Source organism: Tamandua tetradactyla, chromosome 5 (assembly GCF_023851605.1).
Source record: "Tamandua tetradactyla isolate mTamTet1 chromosome 5, mTamTet1.pri, whole genome shotgun sequence".
NCBI classification, from domain to species: Eukaryota; Metazoa; Chordata; class Mammalia; order Pilosa; family Myrmecophagidae; genus Tamandua; species Tamandua tetradactyla.
The window spans coordinates 145883675-145897058 of NC_135331.1; the positions used below are offsets into that span (position 1 = coordinate 145883675).

Here is a 13384-nt window from a genome sequence, read left to right on the forward strand (position 1 = left end):
CTAGAAAATGACAAAAGAAATTTTCTATTCCTTTCAGTAGACATGCGAATCATCTAATTTTGACTCACCTGCCTATTGTGCTTTTTATCTTAAAAAAAATCTGATAGGCTTCTGCTTTACATCTTTTTAAAGCACTCTATACAAGCTCAAACTTTAAGGAGCAAGGAAGTCATGCCAATATTTGTATTAATTTAAGTAATGTAAAGTAAGAAAAAAATTGCTTTTAAAGCATTAAAATGTTTATTACCCTTCCCAGCCACAGAATTGATGACACTTCTGCTGTACCTCTCCTAACTTCGGTTGAGTTGTTACTTGAGTTACACCTTTAACCGTTACACCTTCCAAGAAAATAGCACCCTTAAAAAAAAAGGAAAATTAAAATATTTTATTAGAGTTCAAATCCATTTGCCAAGAAAAGACAGAAAGAATATTTTCACAAATCTGAACAAGAAATAGAAAGGTCTACTCCAGAAATCTTTACAAAAGCCCAGTGTCTATATCACATTATCAAAGTATGCTATGAGCACTAATAATAACTTACCTACCATTTACTGAGAGCCAGGTATTTTACATACATTCTCTCTAATCCTTACAATAACTCAAGAAAGTAAACTGTATTATACTTATTTCACAGTTGAGTACCTGAGACATAAAGTCATTATTTTATTTATTCAAGTTATAGAAACAGAATAGGAACCCAGGCCTAAACTAAATTATGTCACTCTCCAATAATTCTCACCTGGGGAGGGGAAAGGGTGATATATTATAGGTGAAGCATGAATTTTAAAAGGACAAAGAAGCAAAATCTATATCGCTGTAAAGAGTATAACAGTAGGCAAAGTGGCCACAGTCATTGGATGTATCAATGCAAAAACTAGATACTACTCATGATTGAATTTTTAATTTAAATTCTTTAACTCAGAACTACATAAAGTATTTTATTTTATACCAAGTACATTTTTAAAAAATCAAAGAGAATGAGCAGATGGAGAATTTATCTATCAAACACAGAACACTCTGGGAAAATTTAAAGACTAAAAGAATTGTGTAAATTTATGCCACAATTACATTCAGACCCATAAGAAGGCTAGTGTCAGTCTCAAGCAAAATCTATAAAACAACTCTAGCTTTTAACACATAAGTGGGGGAGGGGGCCAAAAGCTGTTATAAGAAACAAAGAAGAACAATAAAAATTAATCAAAGGGTCAATCTACAAGAAGAAATAACAATTATAAATATTTATGCATTTATTCACAGTGCCCCAAAATATATGAGGCTAACACTGACAAAACTGAAGGCAAAAACAGACACCTCTACAATAGTTGTTGGAGACATTAATACACCACTCTCATCACTAGGGAGAACTTCTAAACAGAAGATCAATAAGGAAACGGAGAACTTGAATAACATGATAAATGAACTAGATCTAACAGACACATACAGAACATTATACCCCAAAACAGCAGGATACACATTCTCCTCAAGTGCACATGGATCTTTTTCCAGGACAGACCACATGCTGGGTCACAAAACAAGTCCCAATGAATTTAAAAAGACTGAAATTATACATGTCATCATCTCTGACCACAACAGAATGAAGCTAGAACAGGCAGAGAACTAGAAAATCCACAAATATATCGAAGTTATAATACATTCTTTAAATATATGGAAGTTATGTAACATTCTTTTAACTAATCAGTGAGTCAAACAAGAAATTGCAAAGGAAATCAGAAAATATCTTCAGACAAATGAAAACAAGAAGACAGCATATAAAAACTTATGGGATGCAGTGAAGGCAGTCCTGGGAGGGAAATTTATAGCCCTAAATGCTTACTTATATTAAAGAAGAAAGAGTTAAAATCAAACACATAACTACGCATCTGGAGGAACTAGAAAAAGAAAAGCAAATTAAATCCAAAACAAGCAGAAGCAGAGAAATAACAAATATTAAAGCAGAAATTAATGAAATAGAGAATAAAAAAAATACAGAGCATTCACAAACCAAAAATAAAATTGACAAACCATTAGCTAGACTGCAACAAAAAAACAAAAGAGAGAAGTTGCAAATAAAATCAGAAAAGAGAAGGGGGACTTTACTACTAACTCTCCAAAAACAATAGGATGGTAAGAGGATACTATGTACAACTGTATGACAACAAATTAGACAACCTAGATGAAATGGACAATTTCTTAGAAACACACAATCTACAATGACACTAGAAGAAATAGAAGACCTTCAGCAGACCAATTAAAGGTAAAGAGATTGAATCAGTCATCAAAAACCTACAAACACTTTGTTAATGTGATGCATTCCATTAATTGAAATTCTTGTGCTAAACACTCTTTTATACCTGGGATAAAATCAATTTGATCATGGTATACAATTCTTTTAATGTGCTATTGGATTCAATTAGCAAATTATTTAAGGATTTTCTCATCTCTATTCATTAGAGAAATTGGTCTGTAATTTTGTGTTTTGCTTAACTATCTTTTTCTAGCTCTGGTATTAGGGTGATGTTGGCTTCACAGAATGAACTAAGAAGTTTCCCTCCTCTTCAATTTTCCTGAAGATTTGAGAACTGGTATTAATTCTTCTTGGGATGATTAGTAGAATTCACCTCCGAAACTATCTGGTCCGGGATTTTTCTCCACTGGAAGGATTTTTCTCAATGTGATAAAGGGCATATATGAAAAACTCATAGCTAACATCGTGCTCAATGATGAGAGACCGAACACCTTCCCTTCTAAGATCAAGAACAAGACAAGGAACCCCAAAGTAACCACTGTCATTCAACATTGTGCTAGAAGTTCTAGTTAGGGCAATTAGGCAAGAAAAAGAAATAAAAGGCACCCAAATTGGAAAGAAAGACATAAAACATTCACTATTTGCAGATGACATGATCCCATGTACAGAAAGTTCCCAAAACAAGTACAACAAAGCTACCAGAGCTAATAAAAAGCTTTAGCAAAGTGACAGGATACAAGATCAACACACAAAAAGCAGTAGTATATTTTATACACTAATAATGAGAAATCTGAGGAGGAAACCAAGTTAAACAAAATATATTTACAATAGCAACTGTAAGAATCAATTATCTAGGAATAAATTTAATCAACGACATAAAGGTCCTGTACACAGAAAACTGTAAAACACTGGTAAAAGAAATCAAAGAAGATCTAAATAAATGGAAGGATATTCCATATTCATGGACTGGAAGACAAAATATTGTTAAAATGTCAATTCTACTCTTTGATTTACAAATTCAACACAGTCTCAATCAAAACTCCAATAGCCTACATTGCAGAAATGGAAAATACTATATCAAACTTATCTGGAACGATAGGGAATCCAAATAGCCAGTAACATCTTGAAAAAGAAGAACAAAGTTGGAGGGCTCATTTTCTGACTTTAAAGCATATTACAAATCTACAATGGTCAAAACAGCATGGTACTGGCATAAAGATAGATATAATGACCAAGGGAACTGAACTGGGAGTTCAGAAGTAGACCCTCATATCTATGGTCAATTGATTTTTTTTTTTTCACATGGGCAGACACTGGGAATCAAACCCAGGTCTCTGGCATGGCAGGCAAGAACTCTGCCACTGAGCCACTGTGGTCCACTCAAGGTCAATTGATTTTTGACAAGGCTGTCAAATCCACTCGATGGGACAGAGAAGTCTCTTCAACAAATGGTGCTGAAAGAACTGGCTCTCCATATCCAAAAGAACGAAGGAGGATCCCTATCTGACACCTCATACAAAACTAACTCAAAATGGATCAAAGACCTAAACATAAGAACCAAGACTTATACAAAACTCCTAGAAGAAAATGTTTCTTGTGTTAGGCCACAGTTTTTACACCTTACACCCAAAACATAAGCAACAAAAGAAAAAACAGACAAGCATGATCACCTCAAAATTTAAAACTTTTGCGCATAAAAAAGACTTTGCATGCTCACTTCAGCAGCACATATACTAAAACTGGAACAATACAGAGAAGATAAGCATGACCCCTGTGCAAGACTGACATGCAAATTCATGAAGCGTTCCTTTTTTTTTTTTAAAGAGAGAAAAAAAAAACTTTGTCACGAAAGTGAAAAGACAACCTACTCAATGGGAGAAAATATTTGGAAACCACATACCCAGTAAGAGTTTAATATCCAGTATATATAAAGAAATTCCTTCAATTCAGTATTAAAAGGACAAATAAGCCAATTAAAGAAAACGGTACAACGACTCGAACAGACATTTCTCCATATAGGATATGCACATGTTTAAAACCACATGAAAAGATGCTCAACATCACTAACCTAATATTAGAAAAGTATAAATCAAACCACAATGAACTATCATTTCACATCCACTAAAATGGCCACTATTTAAAAAATAAAAACTACAAGTATTGAAGAGGATATGGAGAAATAGGAATTACTCATTCATTGCTGGTACAGCTGCTGTGGAAGACAGTTTGGCAGTTCCTCAGGAAGCTAACGATAGAAGTACCATATGGTCCAGCAATTCCCCTACTAAGCATATATCTAGAACAATTGAAATCAGGGACTGAAACAGATATTTGCACAGCATTGCTCACAGCAGCACTACTCATGACTGCTAACAGATGGAAGGAATCCAAGTGTCCAACAACCAATGAATGGATAAAATGAAACGTGGTGTACATACATACAATGGCCTATTATTCAGCCATAAAAAGGAATGAAGTCCTGATGCATGCCACAAAATGGATCAATTTTCAGGACATTAAGATAAGTCAAACCAAAAGGTCAAATATTTTATGACCTCACTGATATGAATTAAGTATAATCAGTAAACTCATTGTTAGAATCTAGACTGTAGGTTACCAGGGGATAGATTAGAGTTAGAGAACTGGGAGTTGACACCTAATTTGTACAGAATTTCTATTTAGGTTGACTGTAAAGATTTGAAAATGGATTGTGGTGATGATAGCATATCATTGTGCGTGTACTTAACAGCACTGAATTATAGAGAATAATGTGGTTAAAAGGGGAAACTTTAAGTTGCCTCCCTCCCCTTCTTCCTTCATTTGTGTATCTGTCATCCATCCATTTACTGAACATATAAAAGCAATTTGTACACATCATAATACTTGAGCATATAATCCTTCTGTGTACATTTCCTACATACAAGGATATTCACTTATGTAATCCCAAGTGCAGTTATCAAGTCTAAACAATTTAACATTAATATAAAGTTTATAGTCTATTTTTCAATTTCTTATGTCCCAATATGTCCTTTTGAGTCTTTTCTCCTCCACTGCTAGGTGCCATCAAATATCATGCATTAGATTTCATTGTTATTATCTCCTTAGATTTTTTTTTAATTGTAAAAACATGGCAGGGAGGAAGACAGGGAAAAGGCAAAGGTAGCAAAATGCTAAAACTGGTCTATCTAAGGTGTGGGTGTTCTACTGGAGTTCTCTGCATGATGTATTATTTTTCAACTGTCCTATAAATTTGAAATTATTGCAAAATGAAAAGCTAAAAAAAGAAAAAGAAAGCATTCAGAGAGTTCAACATTCTGCACCTTTGTGCCAATTTGAAAAGACGTATGTACCCTAGAAAAGCCACGCTTTAATCTTAATCCCATTTTGTAAAGGCAGCCATTTCTTCTAATTCCTATTCAGCACTGCACACCTAAAACTTTAATTAGATCGTCTCCCTGGAGATGTGACTCAATCAAGAGTGGTTGTTAAACTGGATTAGGTGGAGACGTGTCTCCTCCCATTCTAGGTGGGTCTTGATTACTTTACTGGAATCCTATAAAAAGAGAATCTGAGAGAGCAGGGAATGCCACAGCACCACAAAGCAGAGAATCCACCAGCCAGCGACTTTTTGAGATGAAGAAGGAAAACGCCTCTCGGGAAACTGGAGAGGAAGCTAGCAGATGACACCATGTTCGTCATGTGCCCTTCCAGCTGAGAGAGAAACCCTGACCATGTTCGCCATGTGCCTTTTCACTTAAGAGAGAAACCCTGAACTTCATCAGCCTTCTTGAATCAAGGTATCTTTCCCTAGATGGCTTAGATCAGTCATTTCTATAGACCTCCTTTAACTGGGACATTTTCACGGCCTAAAAACTATTAACTTGCAACTTATTAAATTCCCCTTTATAAAAGTCGTTGAGTTTCTGGTATATTGCATTCCAGCAGCTAGCAAAGTAGAAAAACCTTCATTCTGCAGGGGCTAATAACAGGAGATTTTTCAAGTTTTACATGAAGAAGGTAGCTATCTAGCTAGCTTCACTAATAAACAAGTATATTTTCAACAAAATTAAGAAATCATTGAGCATTTCTGAAGTGGTCAAAACAAAGCAAATGCCACATTAGCATACATTAGTCCTAAAAGGACAACATTTTTTTTAACAAATAATATAAAGGATTAATATATAGGAAAAGTTTAACCAAGTGCTTTTCCAGAATATTACTATAGATATATTTTAACAAGTCCACGCAGTTGAACAAACTGAATATCTTTTAATTTGTCAAAGCTAGTAAATATTGCATATAAATTTAGACCTAACTACTACTTGAGTTTGTTTATAAAAAATAACTCAAAATTTATCATCCATTTATTTTTTTTCTTTCTTAATCTTTCCTATAATATGCCAAATTTTTTTTACTTGTTTAGCTTCCCCTATTTCCTCTGCAATATATATTAAGTAAAAGGAAAGGCAGAAGTATGTCCAATAAAAATAACAGGCATGATATACCGGGCCAGTTTGAAAGTATTATGTACTCCAGAAAAGCCATGTTTTAATCATGATCCAATCTTGCAGGAGCAGTGTTCCTTTTCATCTTAATTCATATTGCAGGACAGGAACTTTTTATTAGATTATCTCCATGGAGATGTGGCATGCCCAATTGTGAGTGTGTCCTTCTGATTAGATATGACTCCACCCATTCCAGGTGGGTCTTGATCAGTTTACTGCAGTCCTTTAAAGAAAAAACATTTTGGAAAGAGCTCAGAATCAACTGAGAGAGAACCAACAGAAACTTCAGAGCAGAGCTGGACACAGGTGTCAACACTTGGAGAACAAAGACACAAATGTATGGAGATGGATGGAGCCCAGCAGACGTCACCATGAGATGTTAAGTAAGGCAGAACCTGGAGAGAGCCAAGGAAAGCCAAGAGATGAAAGTCAGCCCTGGAGAAGCAAAGTGAGGAACCCCCACAGGCACATAGGCTGAAAGCAACAGAGCCTAAGAGCAAGGGACCAGAAGATGCCAGCCACGTGACTTCCCTGCTGACAGAGATGTTCTAGGCCGATCCGTCTTTCTTGAGTGAAGGTAACCTCTTGTTAGTACCTTCATTTGAACATTTCACTTCCTTAGAACAGTAAACTTGGAACTTATTAAACTCCCTTTTTAAAAGCTGTTCCAGTTCTGTACATCGCATTCTGGAAGCTTGCAAACTAACACATGCACCTTACACACAAGTACTATTTGATAACTTTAGGCCAAGTAAGTTTGCTATTTACAGTCATTACAGTAGTTTCCTCTGACAAAGTATCATTTTTGTATTACTCAAAACTATATAATAATTCTAAGAAAGATTACTAATTCAGTATACCTGTAAATCATACTCATCCAAATGAGGAACAGCATGTGATCAAAGGATGAATAAAAAGGTATCTTGAGACAATGTAAGAAACCAGCATAGAATATGTACTACTGTTATTAAACTGCCCATCCCTCAAATTATCAGAATTCACAAAAAGAAATACATTACTTCAAATCATGACTATGTCAATAAGAGTTAGGGAAAAGGAACCCCAACAAAAATAAAGTTTCAAACCAAAATAACTTCATTTTGTCAAATTATTTGTACAAAGAATTAACCACTCTTACACTGCCTGCTAACTATGCTCAACCTCAAATTAAAATAAAAGGAAAATGCAAGTTTTCCCAACCAAGAAACTTTCGATTACTTATATCTATGCTTCTCATCCATGTCAACTGCTATCACCAACCAAAATGTAAGTCTTTAATCACCTTTTCTCTTTGATGGCCTTGTCTTCACTGTTTTAAGAACACTGGCTCATCTTATCACTAACCACATTTCCAAAGAATTTCAATATAAATTCTAGACTCCCTTTTTCATAAATAACCTTTCCTAATAATGCAATCTTTCCCTTAACACCCTTACATATTAACTAAAAACTAGTTACTCCCAGGTACTCATTCACCCATCACCCAAGTTCCTATGGGGTAGTAGAGAATAGTGTAAACCATTCTCCTATCTCATCACTGCTTTCCTACCCTTTTTTCAAAAGGCTTTCTTCTATTCAGCTATGTCACTCAGCTATGGCAAAGCAGATATCCATAGTGGGGGCACAACTAGTCTCTTTAAGAGCTGCCCTCCTAATCACAAAGAGCCCTGGAAGCCATGTTATATGACTGTACAAGATAACATCCCACTTAAGCCAAAGTTGACGGAAGTACAATGAACTGCTAACTCAACCTGAGCCTATCAGATTCTCTCTCCTGGAAATGTGAAATTTAGATTCAGAGATGGGCAATTAGTCTCTGCATGTGGCTAAAGTTATAAAATGTAAGATGGCAAGCTAAAGGACAGTCACAATTCCCCAGGAAAATGAGAAAGAGCCAGTCCTGAGAGACAGAGAGAGTGAGAAGTATGTCATAAATGAAGGAAGACAGAGATTAAAAGGGGAGAAAAACAGAGATGAGGGAGAAAAAAAAAATAGCAGAAACTAGATTCTAGGCAGCTTTACAGGTTCAAGTCTCTTACTGAAATCTAGCTTTATTCTTGTTCTTGAGTTCTACCCATTTCCTCTTATAATAAATTTTCCTTTTTTTTTTAATCTAAGGTGGTTTGAGTTGGTTTCTTTTACTTGCATCAAAGAAAGTCTAAACAAATATAAAGCTCTGTCCTTCATGTACTGACCTCCAGTCATTTCCTACATTCATCAAAACCTGTCAATATTTCTCATCGTGCTAACTTCTATCATTACACTGATAACATCAGCATCCATGGAGATGATGCATCAAACAACCTGGGCTTCACAGTTCAGTGATTTTATTTTCAACGATCCTCATCTCTGCTCAACTTGACCAACCTGCTATGGCCACATCATTGTGCCAGTCTGCTCTTACCTTATGACACGTCAATTCAATGAACACTGAATGACTGCTCACATTCCAAAGTCAACATGCCCCTCTTCGACCTGTTTCATTAGACAGCTCAATTATTTTACCATCACTATATCTACCTATTCTTCAGTGTCAGCCAGACTGATAACCTCTTCATTCCCTTCTATTCACAGTGTAACAGCCCCCACCTCCATCCTGACCTTACTTCCTATTCAGCCTGGATCCTATAATGCATTACTTCAATTTTTCCATCCCCTTTTATCCTCAGTATCCCTTACATCACACCCCTGCTAAACATCCCCAACCTTGCAACAACTCCACTTCCATACATAGGCTTTTGAAGCTTATGAAGCAACTAAGTCTCAGTGCTGAAAATGAGATTTCCTTCCTCTTGCTAACGACCTGTTCCTCCAACTATTCTTGGCCTTGTTCTTGCATTAACAGAAAAAAGTTAATATAACAGGTCTAATTATAAGGTTGGTAGCCGGCTGGCATCTGGGAACCTGAGTATTAGGAGTGTTCCCAGTCAACTGATAAGGGTGGTTCACTGGCCTAGAGTGTTTCTGCAAATAATACAGTTTATACTAAATACCTGCTTTTCTTTTGGGATTCTAGAATTTTAGTAAATGCTAAGTTAAATGGTGGCTACTGAACCAGCACAGTAAAAACCTCAGCACTGAGGATCTAATGAACTTCCCTGGGCAAAAGCATCATATACATGCTACTGTATTTTCATTACTGACCCCTCATGAGGAAAGAGCACAAGGAAGCTTGCACATTAATTCCTCCAGATACCACCTGAACTTATTCCCTTATGACCCATCTATCTGTAAGTCTTAGCCATGAATAGAAACTATATGATGCATCCCTGATCCCTTCTGACAAATCTCCAAAAGCAGGGTGGTTTGGGGACCACACCTACTCTACTATCTTACCATCCTTTAAGTCCTTAAAAATCACTAATGGGACAGCCCTATTAAACCTAAGAAAATAATGTTCAAATGAATGCTTTCTATCCTTTCTGTATTCTATCCTTACTGTACTTGTCACCTTTGTGACATTTCATATTGTTAAATCACTTATATGTAACTCTAAACTATTTTTCATACTTTTATTTCTGTCCTTTTGGGCTACACCGTGGAAGAATTCCTTAGCTAGATACCCCAGCTTGTTAATTTCTCTAGAGCTAACTTAATTCTGTGAATTTTGTTTTTAATCTTGATTATCATTTTCAAAATCTCTACTTTGTTCTTTTTCACAATGGTCTGCCATTGTTTTATGGACTAATATCTCCTCCATCTTCTAAAAAAAATGTTGTTTGCTATATGAACTATTTCCCCTGGTACTGTTAAAAAGAATTAAGTAATACTATATAGACTAAGAAAAGATGTTCAAGTGGAAAAAAAAAAAAAGGTTAAGTCCCTAAAAAATACATTAACATTTTTTAAAAGGGCGAAGGGTGGGAGTAGGGTCAAAACTGAACATGTGTATCTTAATACACCGAAAAATTAATATCTAGAAAGATAACCAAAAAGTAGACAGCAGCTGGAGTGGGAAGAGATGACTTCACTTTTTATTCTATACACTTCTAGATGCTTTCAATTTTATTTTACAAAGAACACGGACCTTATGTCCGTTACATACATTTTTAAATTAAATAAATAAAGAATAAGAAGTAAATGGGAGAAATAATTTTTAGGAAGACAAACATGGCAGTAGCATGAAAATTGTAGGAGAAGTTATCTTTCCTTAGTTTTTAAATTTCTTTCATCATATTATACTGCATTACAGTGTATATAATTATATTATATAATAGCACCTTGTTATTTATACCAATTTTGCAGCTATTAAAAAAAAAGCTGGATAAAATGTTTAGAAGCACTTGTTTGAATGCATCAGAGATGAATAAAGGGAGTAAGGACTTCAAAGGGACAAGAATTTAGAGAGAACGGAAACCCAGAGAAGTGAGCTAGACATCTGGTACAGCTTTCCACCTTTAGGTTCTTCTTCACAAGGCCATGTTTCAAAAATGGTAGCTGGAAAGTCAAGAAGCTGAACAAAGCTTTCAGCAATTTCCCAGCACTGGGGAAACAAAATCTGATATTTCAGGCCATAAAGAAAAGAAGTCCTGTTTTTAACATCACAGGCTTTTATGTTAGGATTTGCAAAAGACTACACCCTAGGAACCAAAAACAGACCAGCCTGCAAATACTAAAGCCCAGCTTCCAAACAGTTTGGTCTCTGAATGAAATAAGATGATTGACTCCTATTATTGTTTAAAAACAAAAGTATATCCTCTCTGAAAGAAGATAACATGATGCAGAGTTTCAAATTATTTTTACAACTTTTCATACATAATATCTACAAATTAATTAGAAAATTAGAAATAATCAGGTATACAAAAAACTACAATTGACTGGAAATCAAAAGGACATGCGAATCAATGGAAAGAAATGGTAAGGAGGATAGCATGTATGAGTTTTTTCTTTTTTCTTTCTTTTGCTGGAGCAATGCAAATGTTCAATAAATGATCATGGTGATTAACACAACTATGTGATGATATTGTGAGCCACTGATTGTAACCATGTCAAGAATAACTGTATGTCAAGAATGTTGGTATGCTGGTTCACTGTTTATAATAAATATATTTAAAAAAAGGGCATGAGAAGAAGAAAAATACTCACAGAAGAACCACATATTAGATTTACAGGCTTTTAAAATGACCAGGATTAATATGTTCAAAAACTTAAGTGACAAGATGAAGAATTTCAGCAGAGAACTGAGAAATACATATATTTTTCAGGTGAAAATAAAATAATTGAAATTATGAAATCAATGGGTGGGTTTAAAAACAGCTTACACATACACAACACTTTCTCGGGTCATAAAGGAATGAAGTTGGAAATCAATAATAGGCGGAGTGCCAGAAAATTCACAAATACGTGGAGGCTCAACAACACACTCTTAAACAACAAGTGGGTCAAAGAAGAAATTGCAAGAGAAATTAGTAAATACCTCGAGGCGAATGAAAATGAAAACACAACATATCAAAACTTATGGGATGCAGCAAAGGCAGTGCTAAGAGGGAAACTGACTGCCCTAAATGCCTATATCAGAAAAGAAGAAAAGGCAAAAATGTAGGAATTAACTGTCCACTTGGAAGAACTGGAGAAAGAACAGCAAACTAATCCCAAAGCAAGCAAAAGGAAAGAAATAACAAAAATTAGAGCAGAAATAAATGAAATTGAAAACAATAGAGAAAATCAATAAGACCAGAAGTTGGTTCTATGAGAAAATCAATAAGATTGATGGGCCCTTAGCAAGATTGACAAAAAGAAGAAGAGAGAGGATGCAAATAAATAAGATCAGAAATGGAAGAGGAGACATAACTACTGACCTCACAGAAATAAAGGAGGTAATAACAGGATACTATGAACAACTTTACGCTAATACATACAACAATTTAGATGAAATGGACAGGTTCCTGGAAAGACATGAACAACCAACTTTGACTCAAGAAGAAATAGATGACCTCAACAAACCAATCACAAGTAAAGAAATTGAGTCAGTCATTCAAAAGCTTCCCAAAAAGAAAAGTCCAGGACCAGACGGCTTCACATCTGAATTCTATCAAACATTCCAGAAAGAATTACTACCAACTCTCCTCAAACACTTCAAAAAAATCAAAGTGGAGGGAAAACTACCTACCCCATTCTATGAAGCCAACATCACCCTCATACCAAAACCAGGCAAAGATATTACAAAAAAAGAAAACTACACACCAATCTCTCTAATGAATATAGATGCAAAAATCCTCAACAAAATTCTAGCAAATCATATCCAACAACACATTAAAAGAATTATACATCATGACCAAGTAGGATTCATCCCAGGTATGCAAGGATGGTTCAACATAAGAAAATCAATTAATGTAATACACCATATCAACAAATCAAAGCAGAAAAATCACATGATCATCTCAATTGATGCAGAGAAGGCATTTGACAAGATTCAACATCCTTTCCTGTTGAAAACACTTCAAAGGATAGGAATACAAGGGAGCTTCCTTAAAATGATAGAGGGAATATATGAAAAACCCACAGCTAATATCATCCTCAATGGGGAAAAATTGAAAACTTTCCCCCTAAGATCAGGAACAAGACAAGGATGTCCACTATCACCACTATTATTCAACATCCTGTTGGAGGTTCTAGCCAGAGCAATTAGACAAGA

General features: G+C 35.2%; 1 protein-coding gene and 1 non-coding gene across 5 annotated transcripts in view; one reads left to right on the forward strand and one right to left on the reverse strand.

The window, feature by feature from the left end:
- The window catches only part of RNGTT (RNA guanylyltransferase and 5'-phosphatase), a 338823-nt gene that overhangs the window by 271867 nt on the left and 53572 nt on the right, over window positions 1-13384 (reverse strand). For all 4 annotated transcript variants that reach the window (XM_077162393.1, XM_077162394.1, XM_077162392.1 and 1 more), the window contains exon 7: window positions 248-357. In XM_077162393.1, the coding sequence (XP_077018508.1) occupies window positions 248-357 (110 nt within the window). The remainder of the gene's footprint in view (window positions 1-247; window positions 358-13384) is intronic.
- On the forward strand, window positions 3955-4061 carry LOC143685337 (U6 spliceosomal RNA). The gene has a single exon (XR_013176583.1). It is a non-coding gene; the product is annotated as a U6 spliceosomal RNA (small nuclear RNA).